The sequence below is a fragment of the Mirounga angustirostris genome, unplaced genomic scaffold, assembly GCF_029215605.1.
Source record: "Mirounga angustirostris isolate CCGP_5_RB_7025 unplaced genomic scaffold, mMirAng1.0.hap1 SCAF_5, whole genome shotgun sequence".
Lineage (NCBI taxonomy): Eukaryota > Metazoa > Chordata > Mammalia > Carnivora > Phocidae > Mirounga > Mirounga angustirostris.
This window is the reverse complement of record NW_026991713.1, coordinates 11,963,895-11,988,423: the sequence shown is the minus strand read 5'-3', so window position 1 is coordinate 11,988,423 and position 24,529 is coordinate 11,963,895. Positions and strand designations below refer to the sequence as shown.

The 24,529-nt window shown below is 38.9% G+C and overlaps 1 protein-coding gene across 20 annotated transcripts in view; it reads right to left on the bottom strand.

The window, feature by feature from the left end:
* The window catches only part of RBFOX2 (RNA binding fox-1 homolog 2), a 279,715-nt gene that overhangs the window by 98,107 nt on the left and 157,079 nt on the right, over positions 1 to 24,529 (bottom strand). The window contains exon 1 of one of the 20 annotated variants that reach the window (XM_045872621.3): positions 8,153 to 8,701. The exons of 18 other annotated variants lie outside the window; for them this stretch is intronic. In XM_045872621.3, coding sequence (XP_045728577.1) covers positions 8,153 to 8,197 — 45 coding nt within the window. In that variant the 5' untranslated portion in view covers positions 8,198 to 8,701. Of the gene's footprint in view, positions 1 to 1,233; positions 1,264 to 8,152; positions 8,702 to 24,529 lie in introns of those variants that run through there. One more of the 20 variants, XM_045872624.3, reaches the window with a different exon arrangement.

Below are 24,529 nucleotides of genomic sequence, written 5' to 3'. Positions count from 1 at the left end.
TATAATCTCTAACAGATTACCCAAAGGCAAAGAGATTAATTCTAAAATTAAGCTTCCTATTTTTAAGATAAACACTAAAGAAATCAAGATTTAAAATCACAAATCAAAAAAAAAGTAAAATAAAATCACAAATCACACTGAGAATACACCATGTTTTGCTATCTTTATGAGGATTTGTCTGACAAAATGCATAACCAGCCTTTTTAAAATGAACTGTATAATAATGTGGGTTGGCACATTGCCAATATAACATCATCATGCTCCTACCCAAATTAATAATCATTTTAACAAAAATTCTAAAAAGAATACAGAAACTACCAATCTGGAGAACCTGCAGAGACTGGCATAATCATAGCTATTTACGGAATACCTACAATAAGTCAGGCAGTATTCTGGGCATTTTATAGATATCTGCATACTTTTGGTATAATCCACAATGCATAAAGAAATATGTACCAAAGAATGGGATCTTTAAACATTAGGAGAAAAAAATATCACTTTGAGAAAAGGAACAGATCAGTACTAGGCTTGTTCTTATTTAACATTTTTAGAAATGATCTAGAAGATAGGACATACTGCATTTCTGAATTTGCAACTGAAAAGCCAATTAGGAGATAAAATACAGTCAAATTTTTTAAAAATACAGAGTAAGCAGAAAAGAGGTAGGTGAGTTTCACTGGAAGCAAAGGCAACCCAGTGTACTTTTCAAAAAAATCTAAATCACATTTATGGGATAATTATTTATGTTTTCAGTTCTAATATAAGAAACTAAACCTGAGAATCACTGTTTACCATTTTCTGAATCCATTAGTCCATATAGTGCTAGGGGCAGAAAACCTTGAGCAAGACGGACTCCCCCACTCCCCATCTCTCTCTCTCTCTCTCTCTCACACACACACACACACACACGCTACTGTTATGAAAGCCGTGGTTATCTTGAAGCTTGTGTGTGACTGCGGCCTCCATACATAAAGGCACACACCAAGGCCCCAAGAAAAAAAAAAATTTTTTTTTTTTTAAATGAAGAGGCAGATGAGGAATCCCTACAAGCAAAAAGCCCAGGACTAGCGCCAGGACACAAGTTGCCTTTGGCCTGGTATTCATGCGTCCTTTGCACATGCAGGACCAACATTTTATACTGCAAATAATAAGCTTACAATAGTCATGACCACAAGAAAGAGTTAGTATGAGCTAATGTCAAAATAAAAATTACAATGATTTTCATAAACTCACCAAATAACAGGACATACTCAAGGATATTTTGAAGTGTATCCCTGACTTTCAAGGCTGGCATTATAGAAGACAATTTGCTCCCTGATGCCCAAGAGAGAGAAGAGCAATTGAACAGCCTGGATCTGACCCAGCAAAACAACTGGAGTCCCCTAGTGGCTGAATGTGCCCTGTAGTGTACCAATGAGCAACTCATTCCAGGGTATTTTCTGGGATGGAATGTCTGGGATCCTTCCAAGATCCTCCTTCTCACTCAACACCACACTAAACCAGATTTCTGTGCAATCTACCCTTTCCTTCCATCCCTAGCACCACAAACTCAGTTCTGACCATATTATTTCATATCTAGCCTCCTACTTGTCCCTCTGCCTCCAGTCTACCACTCTTGCTATCTGCGCTGCTCACCACTGCTAGGGACCTCCTTCCAAGTGTAAATCCCACCATGCCATTTCCCTGATTAAAATCCTCAACTATTCCCCACAGGCTAAAAGGGGGGAAAGTCCTAACTCTTAAGTAGGTGCCTACCACATAACCTACCCTCACTATCCCAAATTAGAGTCCCTGCTTCCCCTCCTGCCGCCACCACTCTTCTCTGCTCCTAGCACACTAAGCCACGTTCCTCAACGATACCGTGTTTCTGTTCTTTTCTGTTTCATGTTCTTACTCCCTTGAACAGGGCCTTCTATCTGGCTAACTGGTGAATTCTTCCTTCAAAGCTCACTTCAGGGATCCCCTGCCCTAGAGCTTGTCCTGCCTGACCCTCCCTGCTCCCACATCTGGGTTAAGTCCCCCTTTTCCCTATGCCTTAGTGCCTAGCCCACGGTTCATAACTGTTGGGGGTATGACTTGATGATGAGCAATCTGACAGTAGGAATTGTGTGTTGCATACCATATCCCCAGTTCCTAACGCAGTGCTTGAATACACAGTACTGAAGAAATGTTTGCTGAAATCAAGCTATAATGCCTTGATTTCTATCTCTATCCATTTATTTTAGATACATGGGTACCTAAGAATGAAGAGTATCCATGTGGTTATCAAAACATTAGAAAAGTGTTCTTTTCTTCCAAAAAGGTACTTGGAAATATGTCGAATTTATAAATTCACTTCAGTATCTCAGAAATTTGAGGCTGAAAGGAAGATGTACAAAAAGAGAGTGGGAGAAAGGCCTTATTTTCAACTTGATTAGAATAGTTCAGATTCTAGACAAAATAATACTCACTGATTTTTTTTAAAAAAATACAACTTTAGGTGCTCTTGCTCTTCACAATTTTACATTAGATGTGACTCAACTTCCGTAACTTCCACCCACGCACCAGCAATGCTATAAAAGCAGATCCAACAGTCCCTGGCTGGAAGGCAGGTTTTGCTCATACTTTCCCAGGCTGCCTCTGACACCCAAGTGAAAAGCAACATTAAAGGGATAGCATTTCCTGCAATAATAAAAACTTGTTAGTATAAAAGCTTTTCACAGCACATCCCCACACAATAACCCTAAGTGTAAATAACAATTTACACCTAATAGATATTAAATACCTTCCCAGAAGCATCTCTAACACAATGCCACTTTAATATCCTTTGCCCCCACATTCCCTTTAGTATAAATGAAGCCAAATTAAGGCTAACTCTATTATTTCCTTGCTTCTTTTCTCTAGTTTAGGCAGGGATCAGTTTTATAGAACCCATTCTTGAAAAAAAAAAGAAAAGGTGAGAGCAGCATTTGAAATGACTGCTTTAGACCTTATATGTTCATAAAACCCAAATAACCCTCACATTTATTTCTTGTCCCTAAAAATCAAATCTTTAGAACAAGACCCCAAAAAACATACTCTAAGACACAGGTGAGGCCAGAGAAATTAGAAAACATTACTTCATAAATTATCACCTAGATTTGGGTAACATACTCTTGTATCTTTAAAATATCCCAAAGTCTAGACAACTAGAGTTATATATGCAATTGAAATTATGTGTACACTCTCTGTATTCTCTGAGATTAAGGAAATATTAAATATTGAAAGGGATGGGATATAAACAAATTTATCAATAACCAGATTATCGAGACAGTAATACCTGATGAGCCTATGAAAACTGCAGGGTGTTGTTTCTTCAATACTAAAATATGCTGTCTCTATTACTAAATAAATTACTGAAGACTCTCCTGTCTTCTTCACCTCCAAATCCCTGTGCACAGTATCTGGCACATAGTAGGTACTCAAAAAACAAAAATCCTCAGAATGAGAAATCAAAGAACACATATATCCCTCTACATCAAGGTCGCCTTCCCACAAAGAAGTGGACAGTCTAAGGGCTAATTCAGCCCACAGCATTCTGCAGATCCGAGCATGCGCTAGGCAAATGGATCTTTCAGATAGGCAACTTTCTTTCTCCCAATCTTCCAGATGCCGAATATCCTTAAGCTGTACTTGGCTCACAGACACTTAGCTCCCCCCTCCCCATAATGTAAGGCCTCGTTTTTTCCTCCAACTGCCCATTCACCTCAAAACGATAATCAGTGTCAATGTTTTCAGTGGGTGACAGACAGTTAAGTAAAACTGCCTCAGGAAAAACTGGGATAAAAGACAAACCCTTAACTTGCAACAAGTTACATTTTCCCCCTCAATATTTTTTTGTTGTGGCAAAATACACATAAAATTTACTCTCTTAGCCATTTTCAAGTACAGCTAACCCCTGAACAACACAAGGATTAGGGGACCTGACGCCCAAGATGGTCAAAAATCCATGTATAATTTTTGACTCCCCCAAAACTTAAGTTCTAATAGCCTACTACTGACTGGAAGATTTACTGATAACATAAACAGTCACTGAACACATATTTATAGGTAGTATTGTACACTGTATTCTTACCATAAGCTAGAGGGGGAAAAAGTTATTAAGAACATCATGAGAGAGAGAAAATACATCCACAATACCGTACTGTAAAAACTTCACATAGAAGTGGACCCAAACAGTTCACAGCCGCGTTGTTCAAGGGTCAACTGAATACAGTTCAGTAATATCATGTACATTCATAATGCGCTACCACTGCCACCATCCATCACCAGAACGCTCCTCATTTTTTAAAACTGAGACTCTCTACGCACTGAACAGTAACTCTCCATCCTCCTCGTCCTCAGGAGCCCCTGGCAACTACCACTCTACTTTCTGTCTCTATGAATTTGACGACCCCGGGTGCGTCACAGAAGTGGCATCATATGGTATTTGTCTCTTTGTGACTGGCTTATTTCACTGAGGGTACTATCCTCACGGTTCATCCATGTTACAGCTTCTGTAGGAATTTTCCTTTTTTTAAGACTGAGTAGGGGCGCCTAGGTGGCTCAGTTGGTTGAGCCAGACGTCTGACTCATGATTTTGGTTCAGGTCATGATCTCAGGGTCGTGAGATCAAGCCTCACGTCAGGCTCCCTGCTCGGGAGGGAGTCTGCTTGAGATGCTTTCTCTCCCTCTCCAGCTCTGCCCCTCCCCCCGACTCATTCTCATTCTAATAGATAAATCTTTAAGACTGAATAATGTTCCACTGTGTGCATATACCATATTTTGGTTATCCACTCATTCATCCACTGATGGACACTTGGGTTGTTGCTTCCACCTTCTGGCTGTCGTGAATAATGCTGCTGTGAACATGAGTGTACAATTATCCCTTTGAGACTCTGCTTTCAAATCTTTTGGGTATATACCCAGAAGTGGAATTGCTGGGCCATATGGCAGTTCTATTTTTAATTTTTTTGAGGAGCCATCATACTGTTTTCTACAGCAGCCGCACCATTTTATACGCCCACCAACAATGCACAAGGATTCCAACTTCTCCACATCCTCACCAACACTTGTTTTCTGTTTTTTGGGGTTTTGGTTTTTTTTTTTTTTTTGACAGAAGCCACCCTAACAAGTTATATTTTAACCATTCAGTCAAAGGCAGTAATGTTTAATCCAAAAGAATAATTTCAGGAATAGTTTCTCAATGAATAGATTTTTTTCTGGGCAGGGAGACTATAGTCATTGTCCTGTAAGTCATTTCTAGCAAGCCCCTATCTACTTACTCTGCTTGTATTTTAACCTGATTTGGTCCAGATTTAGTTCTGCAAAAATCTTAATAAAACAACCAGTTTCAATTGCACACTCTTAAGACATGCGTGATTTTATTATGAGCAAGAGCAATGAATGATCAAGTTCTGAAAATACTTCATTGCCTTACGTTGAGAAATTCAAAAAAGGGTGCAAAATCTTTAATTTTTAAAAAAAATACTGTTCAGCCACATCCTCCATAATTTCTAGTGGCATAACACACTGGTACAGAACTGCACATGCTATCCAGTGAGGAGCTTTAATTTACCAAAGTTTAAGAATATAACAGAAACGGGGCGCCTGGGTGGCTCAGTTGGTTAAGTGACTGCCTTCGGCTCAGGTCATGGTCCTGGAGTCCTGGGATCGAGTCCCGCATCGGGCTCCCTGCTCGGCGGGGAGTCTGCTTCTCCCTCTGACCCTCCTCCCTCTCCTGCTTTCTGTCTCTCATTCTCTCTCTCTCAAATAAATAAAATCTTAAAAAAAAAAAAAAAGAATATAACAGAAACCAGTAAGAAAATTTTGTAACCATAGTTGAGATAAAAGTTTAGGTAGCAAACAACCATCTATTACCTATTTATAAATGCAATGAAAGAAAACTACTACCCTAACTGAATTAATAAATAAGACTGTAAAATAGTTTTGGATCCTTCAATTTCAAATTGTTTTTTCAATCCCATTAATTTCCCTGATGTGGTGGAATGGAAAGTGTACTCTTAAATTCTAACATCCCATTACCTGCCTTTCTAAGCTACCTTAATTTCAGATGGAATAAATCTACTAAATAGAGCAAGGCCAGCAAAGTGTTTCAAATACTGAGTGAGCATGACATTTATCAATACTAAATCCTAATGACCAAAAAGATTTGGGATGGCAAATTCATTTTATTATAAATGAATAAAATTTTACTGCAAAAGACTTTATAGCAAACATGTCATAATTTCTTTTTAAAAAAGATTTTATTTATCTGAGAGAGAGCGAGAGCGTGAGCGTGAGCGTGCAAGTGGGGGAAGGGGCAGAGGGAGAAAAGATTCAAGCAGACTCCCACTGAGTGCAGTGCCCAAGGTCTGATCTCATGTGGGGCTTGATCTCACGACCCATGAGATCAGGACCTGAGCCGAAACCAAGAGTCAGACACTAAATCTACTGAGCCACCCAGGTGCCCCTCATGTCGTAATTTCTACACAGGAATTCTTTAATCCATCCCATAATCTTTGCTTCGTTGTGGGGTGGCCAGTTTTCTACCTCAAAACTTCTTCTACACTTTATAATTTGTTTTTTTTTTCCCCCCACATATATGTCTGATACTTCAATCTTCTTTGGAAACACTTTCGCTTTTCCAGTTTTTTTTTCTCAATTTTACTTTTATGACTGCTATTACATGTCCCTTACTTTGCTAGTTGGGTCTCAGAAAAAATGTTCACAGATGTTTCTCTTCAAAAGCACATCAATATTTACTTTTAAGAAGCTCTGCTTCTAATGTAGTCTCATGACACTTCCAGGCTTAAACTGTGATGCAGCCCAATCTATTGTTTTATGCCAGTAGAGATGGAGTCCACAGGTAGTAAGACCCACAAATATACCAAAATTTCATTATGGTAAATGTAATATACTCTTCATCTGAATAACTCAAAATAATGGAAACATGTATATATAATAGAAATAAACCACATAATGTAGACCAATGTATTAGAATACAGTTGAAGAAACATAATCACATAACCACATCCCCTCCCATCTGACTTCAACACTGGTAGCATAAGACCTGAATGAGAGCTGTGTTACTCTGGAGAGCTTACCCAATAGGTCCAGGTCTAAATAAAAATAGCCTGGTTTAGCCTGTAGGCCCAAAATACCTAATAGGATGTACTGGTTAGTTTGTCACTTCCTTTAACCCTATGCATTTCTGTCCAGCCTACAACTTAGGAGCTAACTATTAGAGAAATGGCCATTTGAAAGAAAAAAATAATAATTATGTGCCATGAAAACACAAATAAACCAAAACAAACTGAGAAAACAACTAGGATCTATAATTCAGAATTAACTGTATTAACTGTTTTTATTTTCCTATTCTAGGTTTTCAGCACAATCAATATTTCAAAGAGTCATGCCATATGAAGGATCATTTGGTCCAATCCCTTCATTTTACATACAGTGAAGTCAAATTAAACGAAGCTATTTGAGCTTATCATGGAGGTGGTTAACACTATAGCTTGAATCAGAATCCAGGATTCTTCAGCTTTACTCACTATACTTATAGCTACTAACTTAAAGAGAAATAGATATGTAGAAATATATTTGATAATGACTTAAAATCTTCTGATTCTAGACTTCAAGAAGTTCATAACTAAGATACTACTTATCTCATCGCAAAATAGTCTAAAATATTAAGTTTGGGGAGGGTGCCCTCTACCGTACATTACCTTTCTGAAAAATACAGCAACGTTTGGAAACCGCCATCTGTGCTTCTCATCTACTCAAAATGAAGCCTCAAGTTTACTCTGAGACGGTGACTTAGTTATGTTACATTTATAATGCCAAGCCCACTGTTTAACACACACGCGCGCACGTGTGCGCGCACACACACACACAGAGGAATCTCTGTGAAGTTTCAGAACTTCTAGAGTTGAAAGCAACCTCCCCTGCCCAGCCCTCAGTACTATAAAACTCAAACTTCCTGTTACAGCATATTAGCAAAATACTATGAGAAATCTATGCCCTGAATGGTACCAGGTCAAAAGACAGAAAGCTTATAAGCATTTCATCCCACCATAAAACCTTCACATCAATCAGACAGCACCTTAAAAAAAACCAACAACAACAAAACAAATTATAGCCCTTAGCTTACCTGGACAACAGGATATTGATAATCCATACAATATACACCATACATAGCAAAGGGGGGAAAAATCTTCAGATAAAGACAGTACCAAAAGGGTCTACACTTTTGACCTGCTTGCTCTGGCTGTCCTGTCCAAAGAAACTAGGTAGCACCAAAAAATCTTTGGCTGACTCCCAGTCTATGCAGATAGGTATGCTGGCTCAGATGATGAAGCTGGAGCTTGGTTCAGCCCAGGCTTCCGCCCCAGTAAGATTCAACGCTACCCAGAAGAACCGTTCAGGGAGAAAGCAACAAGCTCCAACTGAGTTACTAGTTACAGACTGACAACTATACTAGAGACTTGCTATTATTGTTGTTTTTAAACTGACAGCTCCACCAGAAACTCAAGAGGCAGAGAATGACAGCCAGGAAAAGAACATGGGCTCCTTAAAGTGGCAAGCAAAAACAGTAGGAAGCACAAGGTATCCAGGATCCAAAATTATATATATGTTCCAGGCTTTAAGTGCGTCAGAGGGAACACTCCCAATCCAGGACATGGAAAGGCAGATGGGACTGGTATTATTTCTCTATTCCGTCTTGGGCAGGATGGTGCGCATGCGCGCGCACACCCCACACCCCCACCCACCCACCCACCCACACACACACACACCCACACACACACACCCCTTCTAACTGTCTCCGGCAGAGACAGGTGCTAGGATTAACAGTATAAAACCCCTCTGTCGTGGAAAGGAATGGGAGAAAAAAGAAGTCACACTGCTACATGTAGTAAAGGGATCCCTTTCATGACAGTGGATGTGTATCATCTAACACCTCCTTCGCTGTGCTTTAACAGAGGCTGGACAGCTGGCAGGATCAGCACTAGAGAAGAGGAAGGCGGCCCCAACTCTGAGGCAACATGAGTCCACTGGAGACCTTCAGATATGCAAGACACTCTCTCAGCTGTTCCAATCAAACATGTAAGGATTAACTCTGGCTGCCTGCCAAAAGGTGGGGGTGGAAAGGTCTTTTCAGAAAAGCCAGTTGGCTTTTCCTCTTTTAGGAAGCTGCTATACCCACCCTACCATTATATACAAACACACATGTGCACACATATTTCTATAACAGATATTGAAAGCAGTAACAAACATGGACAGGTGTTAAGTCAGTCTGATAAAGCCTGGCAGGTTAGCTTTCAAAGTCTAAACAGCCCATCTAAAAGCAGAGAACTGAAGTAATTCTTAGAAAACGGGACATACAGTGAGCAGAAAGTAAATGCTTAGTAAGAGATACACTATTTATAACTACTGCTCCCTAAGAAATCCCCTACTTGGGGTGAGCATTCAAAAGCTCAAAATGATAAATAATTTTAAATTAGTTTCAGGGGCTATGATCTCTCTAATCCTGGAGAGCCAGTAATATAACATGTTTCAGTAAGATTAAACCATGAGGATTAAATGCAACTTGTGAGGCATCTGTAAGAGTTTATGTACTACTGTGCCCCCTGCCCCCAGTGCAATTTTTCCCCTTTTATGGTCATTGCATTTTATTTTAGGATTGTTCAAAAGAAATTGTTTTTTAAGAGTCAAAATGGCCTTAGTACATCCAAGACAGTTCTCTTGGTTAAACATTTACCTCAAATCAGTTCTAAGAGATTAGGAGGACCATTACAAGGTACTAGATTATCTTCAGATTGCTGGTATACTGAGCCTGTGTATTACGTATGAGAGACAATAATGCATCAATTCAGTACAATTAAAAAATTTACTGAACATCTATTACACACTAGGTACTGTGCTTAAGAACTGGAGATATGAACAGACACAGTCCTGTTGTCAAGGACTTTACAGTTTTGGGGGGAAACAGATAAGCACACAGGTAAAACCAAAAGCCAAAAGGATGCTACAGCACAAAATTAAACACTGAGCAACTTCTCATACAAGGAATGACATTTTTTCAAAGCTGCTCTTAATGAACACATCCATTGTATCACTTTCCTCACCACCACAACTACGAGACTCTGGCTTTGTCAATTCTTAACAGAGATTATCTGAACCCCCACAACATTTCTGATCTGATCTGTCACACATTAAGGGCCTGTAATATACATTCTGACTGTCCCCAATTCAGCTATTAAAATGGTAATTAAGAAATAGCAAAGGTAATGTTTCTGTATTAAAATCTTATACTAAATTTCTACATCTAATCAAATCAAGTCATTCTCACCCTTCTAATCCCTGTACAACATGCCATCCCACCTCCACTCTACTTCATTTCATATACAGCACTACTGGGCACAGAGATACTTGTAAACCAACATCCGAAATCACTATTACATTCTTGATACGATTGGTATCAAGATTCCTCTCGATATAAAGATTGAGAAATGATGATACTCCTTACAAACCACAGAGGGCTGTGATAATGAACTATGGCTGACAAACTTCGTGAGTTAACTCTGTTCAGTGTTTGGTGAACTAATTACAGAAGATGAAGTTCCCAGATGGTATTGTATTTAAGATGACACACTGTAATTCAAATTCTAGAACAGCTGATGTAATTTAAACTTGAAAATGGTCTCCATATATGTTACTGAGGGCCTAGTTAATTTCTAGAGCTATAAATTCTTCTTGAGGATAGATCTATACATACAAGGTGAAAAGATGTGACTGACATTTATTAAGTGAAAAAAATTGTATTACTGAATGATAATATTACTGAATATGTGTACAGTGTAATTCCGTATTTTTAAATGCACATATGTATCTCTATATGCCATTCAGTAAATCATGTCATTTCTAAGCTTCATGTCTTGTATGTTATGTAGTTATGCGTACACACACACATATACATATAACTTACTGACGTACCACAGATGCCACATATATACTATGTATTATACATAACATGTTTTATATTTATACAGACATATGTTATAGGCATAAGACAAAACCTATACCTCTAGGGGGTGGGATGGTGGGGAGGTAGCTGGTTTTCATTTATTACTTTAGAGGTAAGCTAATATGTTCAAATACATTTAAATTAGCCTTTGGTACTCCTATAATTTATCTTTTTATTTATAAGTTTAAGGGACTCAAGACAGATTTTCCTTTGAGTATAAGTACTTTAAAAATTAGCAATACTTTCTCAATCTCTTCTATATTATCACATTTGCTTTACTTTACATGATGGCCTTACCATAAACCCTCTGGAGGACAGAGATGATAAATAATCTTAATCATATCTTATGCCCAGGTCTAGTTTAAATAATTAGCCCCTCAGAAAAAAGGCAAAGTAATTCAATACTTGAATTTGAATTATAACTGCTTCTTGTCTTTTGACTCATCCCTTGTAAAAAATTTTAAGTTGTAATTTAAGACCAATAACTTAGTCAAACTAAAATTCTAAAAAATACTTAGACCATTTGAAAAGTACACACTTTGCAATATTATGAATGCTCTTATAGTATTAAGTCTTTGTGTACTGATCAATTATAAACATAAATACAGAAAATGGCCTTTTATATATATTTCTATGCATCTCTTTAGTAGAGACACACAGACTACAAATTTCAACAGTTGGCATACTATGACGTCTCTGTTAGATTGAATGTAATGGTATCAGAGAGAAATCGACCTAGTGATATTTAAGAGTGAGGTATCTAGAAACTACCTTGAGATTTATGAGGTTTTAGTTTCGCTAAGGATAAAGTAGACAATTTACCACGTCAGCCCCATGCTACAGGACATGACTGGTGACACTGCAATGGAATCTGTACCATCTACAACCGAGGCATCTCAAGACTTACCAAGTACTGGAATGCCAGAAAATATCTGAGATTCTTCTCTTTTCTACTTCCTCATTATTTTTTCTTCTCTCCTTTTCCTTCCCTTCTGACTATGCCACAATCCTACCGTGAGTGTCCAAAGATACTAGTTAGGCCTCACGGTAGAATGTTTTAGCACGGATTGCAATGACCTCTGCTCCAAGGTATAAAATTAGCTTTAGTGACAATAGTATTAGAAGATTCCAAAGATTGCTGTGTACAGGGATAACAAAGAAGTTCAAAAAAAGATAGGGCTTGAGACAGACAGATGAGGATGGTGGGGATGAGGGAAAGAAAGATATATATGTAGGCAAAATATGTAGTTAGAAATATGCAAGATTTACTTAAGGATCAGTGTGACAAGTCTAGATGACTGTGGGTGAATAGTGGCAAATGCTAAGAGAAGTAGGCTGGAATCACTGTGGAGAGCCTAGGACATCAAGCTATGTATTTCAGACCTTATCTTCAAAGACAGTTTGTGAAGAAAAGTGTGTTAAAAAATTACCATTTTGTGAAAATGGCCCTGGTGGCCACAGGAAGAACAGAAAGAGGAACAGCGTGAAGGCAGCGAGGCCATTTAGAGGCTAGAATTACAATAGTCTCTACAGATTATTAATGCACAGCTACATGTTGGCAGTAGGAATAACGAAGGTATATCTCAAAGAGGTAGGAGACATTACAAAGGCAGCATCCACGGAACTGCAGACGGTTCAGATACAGAGTATAAGACAAAGGGTAATTAAATATAACACTATGGTTCTAAGTTTAGCTGATTGGCCAAGTAAGTATCACACTAATAAAATAGGGAAATCAGAAGCATAAACTGGTTTGAAGTTATGGCGGGACATCCAATAGGAAATGTCTAACAAGTCCTCAGAGGTGTAGGTGGCAGCCCAAGAAGAGAGGTCAGGGTTAGAAATGAAGAGCCAACAGGAGTATGGGAGGAACAGCCAAGGGCAGAATGTGATTGACTGTTCTCCCACATTGACTTAGTCCACAATATTTATTGAACCATGTACTTCAAAAAAGAAAAGATAAAGACAGACAGACAGACAAAAGAAAGGAAGAAAGAGAAAGAGAAGAGAGGGAGAATGAAAGAACAGTGGATACAAGGCAAAGGGCTGAAAATAGAACCTTAAGGAATACTCACTTCTAGAAGGCAGAAATAGCAACAAAGGATAAAAAAGATTAAGCAGGATCATGTACTATTCACAGAAGCCAGGACATAGAGGACATCTGTTACTATTCTTCTATCTTGTGTCCCTTACACTAGGGAAAGTATTTCATAAATTGATACCCCAGTTGAGTATATAGCAAAGTCAAATAGAAATAGAGAAAAGTTTTTTTAAAAAATGAGAATTTAGGAAAGATAACTGAATTTAGCAAACAGGAGATCAAAAGAACTTTTGAGAGAGCTATTTTCACAGTTATCAGCAAAAGGATGGCAACAAAATTAATTAATTCTTGATCATCATGGAAAATACACATGATACCTCCATATAAATTTTAACAAAACTTTCCATCTTGGGATACTTGCTTGTCTTCCAAGTGACAATAAAGTACAAAAATAATTACTGATACATTCAACTACCCACTGTTGCCTCTGTCAAGGTGGCCTATTACCTTGTCTTGTTTTTTTTTGTCTCTGTGCCTTTGATCATATTGTTTTCTTACCCATTTCAAAATGACCAAACCTTTAAACAGATTCCTTCGAGGTCTACCTTCAATACTATCTGTTCCATGAAGCTCTTTCTGATTACTACCAGACAGAAGTAATTTCTCTTCTGTCTGAACTGCATGGTACTTTATCTTTAGCTGACTAACAGCACTTACCACTTTCTATGTTTTTAGCAATACTTGTTTAATCTATTAGAGATTTCTTTAAGGGCAGGACCTGTCGGTTCAACTCTGTATTTCTTGCAAAGGATTAAACCAATACCTTTCACACGGCACATGCCCACGAGCATGCGAGAAGGGAAGGTCCGCAATCACCTGAAACTACGAGTCAGGGTGAAATGAACTGACTACCAGGCACAGATCTTGCATTTGTTCCTTCAGTCAACACTCATTCGTTCAACCGACACATCCCTGACGTTGTATGAAGTCCTAGGAACAGAAAAGGCTCTCAAAGAGCTGACGGCAGAGGAGATAAAGCAGAAAACAATAAACACCAAAATACCATTTGACAAATGCCGTATGTGTTAGTGTGACCTGGGAGAAAAGCCACAGCTGCCACCTCTGCCACCATCGAACTTCCCAGAGTGACGGGAGCCGGGAATACTTCACAAGCAGTCAGTGCTTGAAATGAATTGTGACAGTCTCGTTAAGAGTCTTCCAGGGGGTTTTGGGGTGGGTGGTGGGAGCTCGGACGCAGTGGAACAGCATCCCAAATGCATACAATTGCGTGGCATGGGCAAAGCCATACCTAGGGTACGTGCAGAAAGGCAGGCAGGTAAATATATGCACAAAAGTCAAGAGACTATTGAAAAATATTCATATAAAATTCTGTTGGTTCTAAGGTACTGTGAGGACTGTTGAATTTTCTACACCAATGGAAATGATTGAAGCTATACCTACCAGAGAATAGCCAATCACAGTTAACTACAGAAGGACTCCTTTGTATGACACACGGTACAAAAGGAAGTATGGATGGATAATAACAGGATAAGCCATGCTATGGCTGAAATGCATTATTCTATTTGGAGAGAGATGTGGCATGCAAATGGTGAGGCCAGGAATTAGCATTTTTTTTTTTTTTATTTGAGAGAGAGAGAGAGAATGAGAGACAGAGAGCACGAGAGGGAAGAGGGCAGAGGGAGAAGCAGACCCCCTGCTGAGCAGGGAGCCCGATGCGGGACTCGATCCCGGGACTCCAGGATCATGACCTGAGCCGAAGGCAGTCGCTTAACCAACTGAGCCACCCAGGCGCCCAGGAATTAGCATTTTTGTTAGAAGCATCTTTCATTACTCTTTCACTCCACATCGTTGTAACTAAAAAGTAAAATATATCAGTGGGGTCATATGATACATGTCTTTCTCTGATGGGGTGGAAGGGATGGGGTGGCTGGGTGATAAACACTGGGGAGGGTATGTGCTATGGTGAGTGCTGTGAATTGTGTAAGACTGATGAATCACAGACCTGTACCTCTGAAACAAATAATACATTATATGTTTAAAAAAAAAGAAGAAGATAGCAGGAGGGGAAGAATGAAGGGGGGGAAATTGGAGGGGGAGATGAACCATGAGAGACTATGGACTCTGAAAAACAAACTGAGGGTTCTAGAGGGGAGGGGTATGGGGGGGATGGGTTAGCCTGGTGACAGGTATTAAGGAGGGCACGTTCTGCATGGAGCACTGGGTGTTATGCGCAAACAATGAATCATGAATCTGACTACGTCAGAAACTAATGATGTAATGTATGGTGATTAACATAATAATAAAAAAAAGTAAAATATATCCATAAAAAAAATAGGCCCATAGACATTCACTGTAAATCCAAAAAGACAGATAGTACATAAAGGGTAAGGGTAAAGGTATCTTTTAGCAGAAAATTACTGTAAGTATTCAAATACTGTTAGAAAAATATGTCTACAAATGATTCTACATACATTATCTTATATAACAGAGCCTTTTAGCCTCCACAGAAACTTTTATCTTAACTCATTCATAATACCTCTGTGACAGATAACAAAAATCATCCCACTATTTCAGAGCCCCTCCAGTAAGAGGTGGAATTTTTCTCCACCCCTTGAAATTGCTCTTAGCCTTCCTTGTGACTTGCATTCACCATTGGGCCATTAGCAAATGTGGTGCAATCAGAGGCTTGACAGGTGTTTGTTCACTAGGCCTTGCCCTCCCTTGCTACTCTCTGGAGCCCTGAGACTACCCTGTGAGGATGGATGGAAAACAAAGTGGAATAGAGATGAGCTGTTCCCGTTGCGCTCCCACAACCAATCAGCTTTGCCAACTGCCAGATGTGAAAGTCAGGTCATCCCAGAACACCCAGGCCCAGCCAGTCCAGACAAGAAGAACCACCCAGATTCCTGATTCACAGAATCATGAACAGGTTAATGATTAACATTGATTTCAGCCATTAGGTTTTGAGCAGGGCTGTTATGCAGCAAAACCTAACTGACACAATCTCCCTGCATAACATTAAGAGTTTCAGGCCTCCATACTGATGCCAGTGTCACACTGTCTTAATTACTTAAGGCTGAAGTCAAGCTGCGCTAGTTCTCTTTCTTTCTCAAAACTGTTTTGGCTTCTAGGTCCTTGGCACTTCCATACGAATTTTAGAATTAGCTTGTTAGCTTCCATAAAAAATCTTGCTTGGATTTCGTTTAGGATTACACTGAATCTAAAGATCAGTTTGGGGAGAATTAATATGCTAGGAATATCGAGTCTTCCAGCTCATGACCAGAGTATATCTCTCAGAGTATATTATCTCATTCCACTGTCCAAAAATAGGTTTTAAAGTTTATGAATATCTTTTCTGTAGGCATATACTGGAATCAAATGCTATACCTGAGGTTTGTGATCACTTTTCTGAAGTCTACTAGATCCCATAATACTCACATCCCTATAAGACAGTGTGGTATTGGTATCAAGGTAGAAAAATACATCAGTCGAACAGAATAGAAAGTGCAAAAATAGATCCACAGATACAAAAGCAATTCAACAGATAAAGAATAGTCTTTTCAACAAATGGTATCAAAACAACTGGATAGCCACACACAATAAAAATGAACCTAGATCCATACCTTATACTATATACAACAGCTAATCAAAATGGACCACAGACTAAAAATGTAAAAGATGAAATGATAAAGCTCCTAAAAGAAAACCTTCATGACCTTGGATGACGCAAAGATTTCTAAGATATGACACCAAAGGCATAGTTCGTAAAAGAACAGACTAATAAAATAAACTTCATTAAAATATTCTGCTCTACAAAAGATACTGTAAGGAAAACAAAAAGACAAGCCACAACTGAGAGAAAATATGTGCAAAGCATGTATCTGATAAAGGACTTGTATCCAAAATATGTAAGAGCTGTCCAAACTCAACCATAAGAAAACAAGTAATCCAATTTTTTTTTCAAAAATGGGCAAAAGATTTGGACACCTGGCCAAAGAAGATATAGAGATAGCAAGTAAGCATATGGAAAGATGCTCGATGCCATTATTTGTTCAGAAATTAAAACCACAAACAATCCCACTACATACCTATTAGAATGACTCATATTTGAAGGACTGACAATACTAAATGCTGGCAAGGCAATGGGGGAACAGAAAGTCTCAAATACTGCTAGTAAAAGTGTCAAATGGTACAGTCAATGTGGAAATAGTTTAGCAATTTCTTAATAAGTTAAACATATACCTACCAAATGATCCATCCATTCCAGTTCTAAGTATTTATCCAAGAGAAATGAAAACATATATTCATATAAAGACTTGGTCAGGAATAGTCACAGCAGCTTTATATATCAAAGCCTGAAACTGAAAATAACCCAACTGTTCATCAGAAGATAAATGATGAACAAATTATGGTATGTCCAATATAGACTATTATTCAGCAATAAAAATGAATGAACCATTGGTATATGCAGTAACATGGATGAATCTCAAAATAATTATGCTTGGTGAAATAAACCAGGAAAAAGAGAGTACTTATTGTGTTTTCATTTTACGAAATACTAGAAAATGCAAACTAATCCATGCTGACAGAAGTGTATCAGTGGTTGCTTGGAGATGTGGAGGGAGAGTTGGAAGAATTACAGGGGTATGAGGGAAATTTTAGAGATGATTAGTATCTTCATTATCGTGGTTGTGGAGGTGATTTCACGGGTGTATACATATGTCAAAACTTACCAAATTATAAGCTTTACATATATGCAGTTTATTGTGTATCAATTAAACTTCAGTAGAGCTGTTAAAAAAATAAATGAATTCCTGCTCCACTTACTGCAGTGAGTTTGTGGAGGGCTAATTATTTTCTTTGGGGAGGGGGTGGACCAGCAAAGGGAGTTGGGGAACGTCTTACAACATTACAGAGGAAGTCTTATAAAAAGGAAGAGGTTAGTTATGGTGGCAAATTAGGTATGAGATTTAAGCAGAAGTATAAAAGCAGGTTTTTCTGAAAAGCACTTCTGATTAGTCTAGTTTAGACCTCTGCTGCATACCCCCTTAGCACTAGCATGTGTCCTTTTCAACTTGTCATGCATGTAATTTCTGTCTCTTCCACCCCAGGAGGGCAGGGACTATGTAATCTGTCTTATTCCTCGAGGCATCCTTAACACCTAGCAGAATGCCTCATTGGCGTACAGAAGCCACACAGTGTGCGGTTAAGAGTTCAGGGTTCTGAAGCCAGACCATCACTTCCTAGCTGTGTAACTTTGAGAAAGTTATTTCACATCTCGCTGCCTCAGGCCCTGTATCTGGAAAAAAAGATGCCGATAGGAATGCCTACCTCATAGGGTTGCTACGACAGTACGTCAGCCAGCATGTGAACGCGCCTGGTACTCAACAAGTGAGCATTAGGTTAGAGACGCCCTTACCACCACTGCCGTCGTCACCATCATCATCTCCAATAATTTAGGAAGGGCGTTTAAAGGAGATTCAGAATTATCTGACTTATGAAGCCAGATCTATATCTGAGGGGTAAGTGGCCTCGACAGGAAACAGAAAGCATGTGAAGAGCTATGTAATTGTGTTAGAGGGAGGAAAGGCAGTAGCGGGGAAGGAGGAAGGAAGAGGAAACTCCCACACAAGTGCAGCGTAAAGCAGCGCATTTCTATCGAATTACGTAGTCAAGTGAGAAGACCATGCTTGACCAGGAAGGCGATCTGAATATGTGAAGGAGCAGAGAAAGTACAAGTGATTTTTATCCCACAGCACATCTCAAGTGCAAAGCAGGTAGCATGTTCTCTCTTTTTAACTGACAGTACTGAAAAACAGTAAGAAACCATTCCCTTGTGCTCAAAATGAAAAGCTACCCAAAAGGTGAAGCCATGGGGTCTTGAACGTGTAACTGCCTCCTTTCACGGATTGTGTTCTCCATGCCTGTGCTTACAGATGAACTGTCAGGCATCACCTGACTCTCAGTCCTCCTGGGGACTGGGACAAGGCTCTGATAGCAGCCATGCGGCAGTGTGGGAATCCTTGGGTTGGCACGAGCCCCTTGCTCGATTCAGACCTGTAATCTCTTCTGACTGTGATTTAATGCAGCAATTACTGGTAATGTGGTTTGAAGGAGATAAATGCCCAGTGTAGCCGGCTGTCGCTTACTCTGCTCGCGATGCAAGAACATTTTTTAATTAAAATTCTCTTTATGATAAAGGAGCTGCTTCACCGAATGTTTCTGTGCAGCCCTGATATGGAGCTTCCCCCAAAGCGGATTAGAAATCAAAGTCGCCCCTCCTCACTTCTGGCAAAGCATGCATATACACAATCACTCCATCACCTAAAGTGAGTTCTTTACCCTAAATTTTTCCCATTTATATAATTAGATCCTGGTAACTTCTTTCCACTTCCCACAATCTCAGTGTCAGCATTATACTCCTGCCAATAACAAAGACATCTTGCATTTTTGCAAAGAAGTTCCCTTAAATAAATTTCCCTTAATTTAAATAAAGTCCCCTTAAATACTTTATTTCCTTTAAAATGAATATGCAAATTAAACATTCATAACCATATATGCATCAAAAGACTGTACCTACTTCATCTGGAAAAAATAAAAGATAGCTGATACAAGGTATCAATAGTTCTAAGGGCCAGTTTAATTTTAATTCATGATACTGTGGTTTGCTTTTATCTTTTATATTTAGGAATCCCTGAGTAATTGTTATAAGTGAAATAATCATAGAAAGATTAAAACAGAGTCAACCAGGCTATTTTTCCCCATGACATAAAACCATCATATTCTAGCAGCTGAAGGACTCTACATCAGTCACTCCACTCATCAGTTAAAAGACGAGAGCAACTACCTCCCAGCAACTAGAGGGAGAAGAGTGATTCCGTGGGACTTCAAGAGAGATCGTTTGGTATAGGTTTACTGGTTCCCGAGTCCATCAGTAAAACTTTTGGTCCAATTACAAAACTTCTACCCCTAAAAGCAGAAATAAGAAAAGAAAAAAAATAATATCTTATGGTTAGCTAGGACCTAAAATGTTTATTGCTCGAAGAGGACAGTCACTGACAATTATCCTTTAAGAGAAAGAAGGGAAGAAACAGCACAAGGTCCAAAGCAGTTATGTTCTGTGAAGTGGAAACAAAGAGATCCAAGATGAAATATGTATTTTCTTTTCCTAAGGCACAGAGCACAATTTCAATGCGAAGGTCAAAAGGTAAGAACTGATTTTCTGTTCTAACATAAGAGAGTGGTATCTCAATTATAACCAATTTAACTATTTTTTGACTAAGAGCCTCTAAACTCAAATGACATTCTGCTTTTAGAAGAGTGCCACATGCCTTCTCAGGAAATCCAAGACGAGCACTAGATTCCCTCTCAGGAGGCCTTGCAGAGACTTACTTTAATCTTAGATATAAGAATACAGAAGTGATGTCATCTTTGCAATACTAACGCTACTCTGGAGAAGTACATGTGGCTCTATGGCTCTTTGTGAGAAAATCGACCTTCATTTTTCGGGAGAGAGAAAGATACCTTTGGAAAAGCAACTATATGAATACATACTACACACACACACACACACACACACACACATCCTGACCCTGGGGAAAGCGGTCTGGCATAATTAACAAGATTAAAGAGGGATTTAGGATAAATAAGATGAAAGTTAGTCTGATCCTTACAGGATTAAACTCCAAATCCTAATATGAATCCAACGATTTTTAAGATCAACACCATATAACAGGATTAAACCAATAGCCGCTTTTGTTTTCATACTGGAAACAATCACAGTTGGCAAATCCAGGGCCGATAGCACCACCTCAGCAGTTAAACAGTGTGGAGTTCAGGGCTAAAAATAGGGCCCTTACTCCAGCTCGGCTTGCTGACTGCCCTATTTCCACAGGTCCAAAATCCCTTATGTGTAATTCCAAAGTCCAAAAAGCTTGGGAAACTACACTTCTTTCTTACCGCCCTTCCTCCACCCGTTTTTTGTGCTGGTGGAAGAGAGGCTCATTTGGTGATAAAATGGGACAACACCATAACTGGTGTAAGTAAGCAAAAACATTTAGCTGTAAACATATGAATGAATGTGATTACAAGGTGTTGCCCACAGCCAACTAGCGGTGTATACACCCTAGTATATGTACTGTCTTTACTTTCCAAACTACAAAATATTCCCAATTATGATACAATATCTGGCCCAAGAGTTTCGGAAAAAAGACTGTGGAACTGCGTAGTTCTTTAGCTTAAAAGTAACCATGACATGGAAAACAGATTTAAATTGCCGACACAATAAGCAACACCATGTAAAATAATTAACTAGTAAACTGCAGCCAGTGTGCTGAAGATGGACATCACGGGGGATAAATCAGGAGAGAGACACAGCTGGAACCACGTATGTTGCCGACTGACACGCCATTTTTAAGAATGGCAGCATATTTTAAGGAAGATTTCTCAAAAGTATGGGTTAGGGGTAAGTGACAGTATTTATTTCTCTTGGAACACTTATATTTATATATTAATTTACACACACATTTCTCTTTGACAGAAAAAGTACCAATTAACATAAAACAAAACTACCGACTTCTGCTTCCAGAAAGAAGGAATACATATACTTTCCCCTATTTCTCCCAATTTAAAACCCTAGGTATCTGATATATTAAACAAATACAAAGACTCTTACAAGTGGAAAGAAGAAAGCAACCTGGCTCGGGACCTCAGGACACGGTGGTGAGCTCCCTGGGTTTTCTTTTTGCCTCACGGAGCCCGGACTGGGAGCTGCAGAACCTGGAAATGCCAATGGGCGCAGACAAAAAAAGGCCCCAACGAAAGCCTGCTCTCTGAAATCAAAGGACAAGGAAAGGGGAAACCCAGCGAGACAGAAATCTTTTAGACTGCTCTAATCCAGCCAAACCCAACCTCAGTCCCACCCATGTCAGTAAAGACCTAGTGGGGAGCCTAAACTTTTGCCCTTCCCAGGCTATTACCAGGCAGGCATTCCAATTCCCCGGTCCAAGCAACCTTAGAGGAGAAATAGGGAGCCCATAGGTTCACCCCCGCAGACTTATAAAACCTTTAGGAAAAAACACAGAAGAAAATCTTCAGGACGTAGGGCTAGGCAAAGAGTTCTTTTTGACTTGACACCAAGAATATGATTCATAAAAGGAAAAATTGATAAATTAGACTTCATCAAAATTAAAAACTTTTGTTCTAGGAAAAGACAAGCTACAGAGTGAGAGAAATGTTGGCAAACCACACATCTGACCATGGGACTACTATGTGGAATACAGAAAGAACACTTAACACTCAACAGTATGGAAACAGTCCAATTAGAACCTGGGTAAGACATTGAGGTTTCACCAAAGATGATGTACAAATAGTAAATCAGCACAAACAAAGATGTCTAACATCATGAGCCCTTAGGGAAATGTAAATTACAACTACAATGAGATGCCCTACGTATTTATCAGTATGGCTAGGGAAGAAAAAATAACATCATCAAAGAGTGGTGCGAATGCAGAAAACCTAAGTAACTCATACATTGCCAGTGGGGACATAAAATGGTACAGCCACTGGAAAACAGTTTAACAGCTCCCTAAAAAAGTCAGGATGCAATTACCCTCACATTGCTGGGAAGAGCACACCTGTGCATCTACTCTCGAGGCCTGTTTACACATCCATCTAAACACCAATGTTTACAGCATCTTTATTCATAGTAGGCAAAAACTGGAATTGACCCAGATGTCTTTCAACATGTGCATGTTTAAACAAACTATGGTACATCCAAACCACAGAATACTAAGAAACAAGAAAAAGGATGGACTGATACATGCAAGGACCAAGATGAATCTCCAGGGAACTGTGCTATTTCAGAATGTAATCTCAAAAGCTTATATGCTACATGATTTTATTTATAAAACGTTCTTGAAATGACAAAATTATAGAAATGGAGAACAAATTAGTGTTGCAGGAGTTAAGGAGAAGCAGGGGCAGGTGGCAATGCCTGTGGCTATAAACGGGCAACATGAGGGGTCCTTGAGGTGATAAAAGTGTTCTCTATCTTGGCAGAGTAAATGTCAAATTTTGTGGTGGTGATACTGTACTTTAGTTTTGCAAGATGTTACCAATGATATCCATGGGATATCTCTAATCAATTTCTTGCAACTGCATGCAAATCTGCAATGATCTAAAATAGAAGTTTAGTGAAAAGGAAAGTCTATCTGTTGCTATAAAGGACATTACTGGGACAATCGGCAGACTGGGATGTGGGCTGCAGATGAGATAACAGTATTTATATGAAATGTCCTGGTTGTTTTAAGTGTACTGTGGTTATGTTTTTAGAAAATAAATATGCATTTTGGACTAAAAGGACATGATATATATGTATACACACACACACACACACACACTCTCTCTCTCTCTTTTTAAATTTATTCTCGGGGCAGCTGAGTGGCTCAGTCAGTTAAGCATCTGCCTTCGGCTCAGGTCATGATCCCAGGGTCCTGGGATCGAGTCCCACGTCAGGCTCCCTGCTCAGCGGGGAGCCTGCTTCTCACTCTCCCTCTGCCTGCCGCTCTCTCTGTGTCAAATAAATAAGTAAAATCTTAAAAAAAAAAAAAAAAAAAGTTTAAATTTATTCTCAAAGGCTCAGAAAAAAATTATAGAGAGAACAGTAAAGTAAATGTGGCAAAATGATAAGAAAAAAACTTTTGGGGTGTGAGGAATATATTCATTACCTTGACTGTGTCACAGGTATTTACCTATGCCAAAATCTCATCAAATGCCCCTTTAAAATATGTGTAGTGAATCCATAATTATCTCAAAATAAAAAGTTTAACGAAAAAAAAAGACAACCTGGCCCTGAAATCCAGAATACTCTAAACACATCTGCCAGCAGCTTTATATTTGATGCCACCCAGAACACACTACAAAACAATTATGCCTAATGTTTATGATTATTGTATCATGTGTGGAGTTACCAAAACATTTTAAGGCCTTTACAATGTATTCTTTGTGTTTACTAGACACATAGCTGCCCACATGGTAGGACAAAATCAGTATGCAGATACTTCCTCACAACAGCCTTTGTATTTATTACTCATGTTTCTTAAATATATTAACTAAAGGTTGTTGCTCTGGTAAGGGCCATTAGCACTTAAGAGAGAAGTTTCCTCTCTCTCTGATCGGTTTTTCATCAGCATTCTTTGAAAATTATTTTATGAAGAAAAAATAAGGTGATAAACTCCATTTGATCATCAGTTTCAGAGTTAACATTTTTTTATTATCTTCAGAGTAAGTTCCCTTCAATCACCTTAGCCAACAACAAAACATAACACTTTTAGATATGATTATTTTACCAATGTAATATCCAACACTGCATAACACACCACTTTTTAAAAACTAGGTTTTATTTTACCTATATGAACTATTAAAACTGGAAGGAAGGGTGG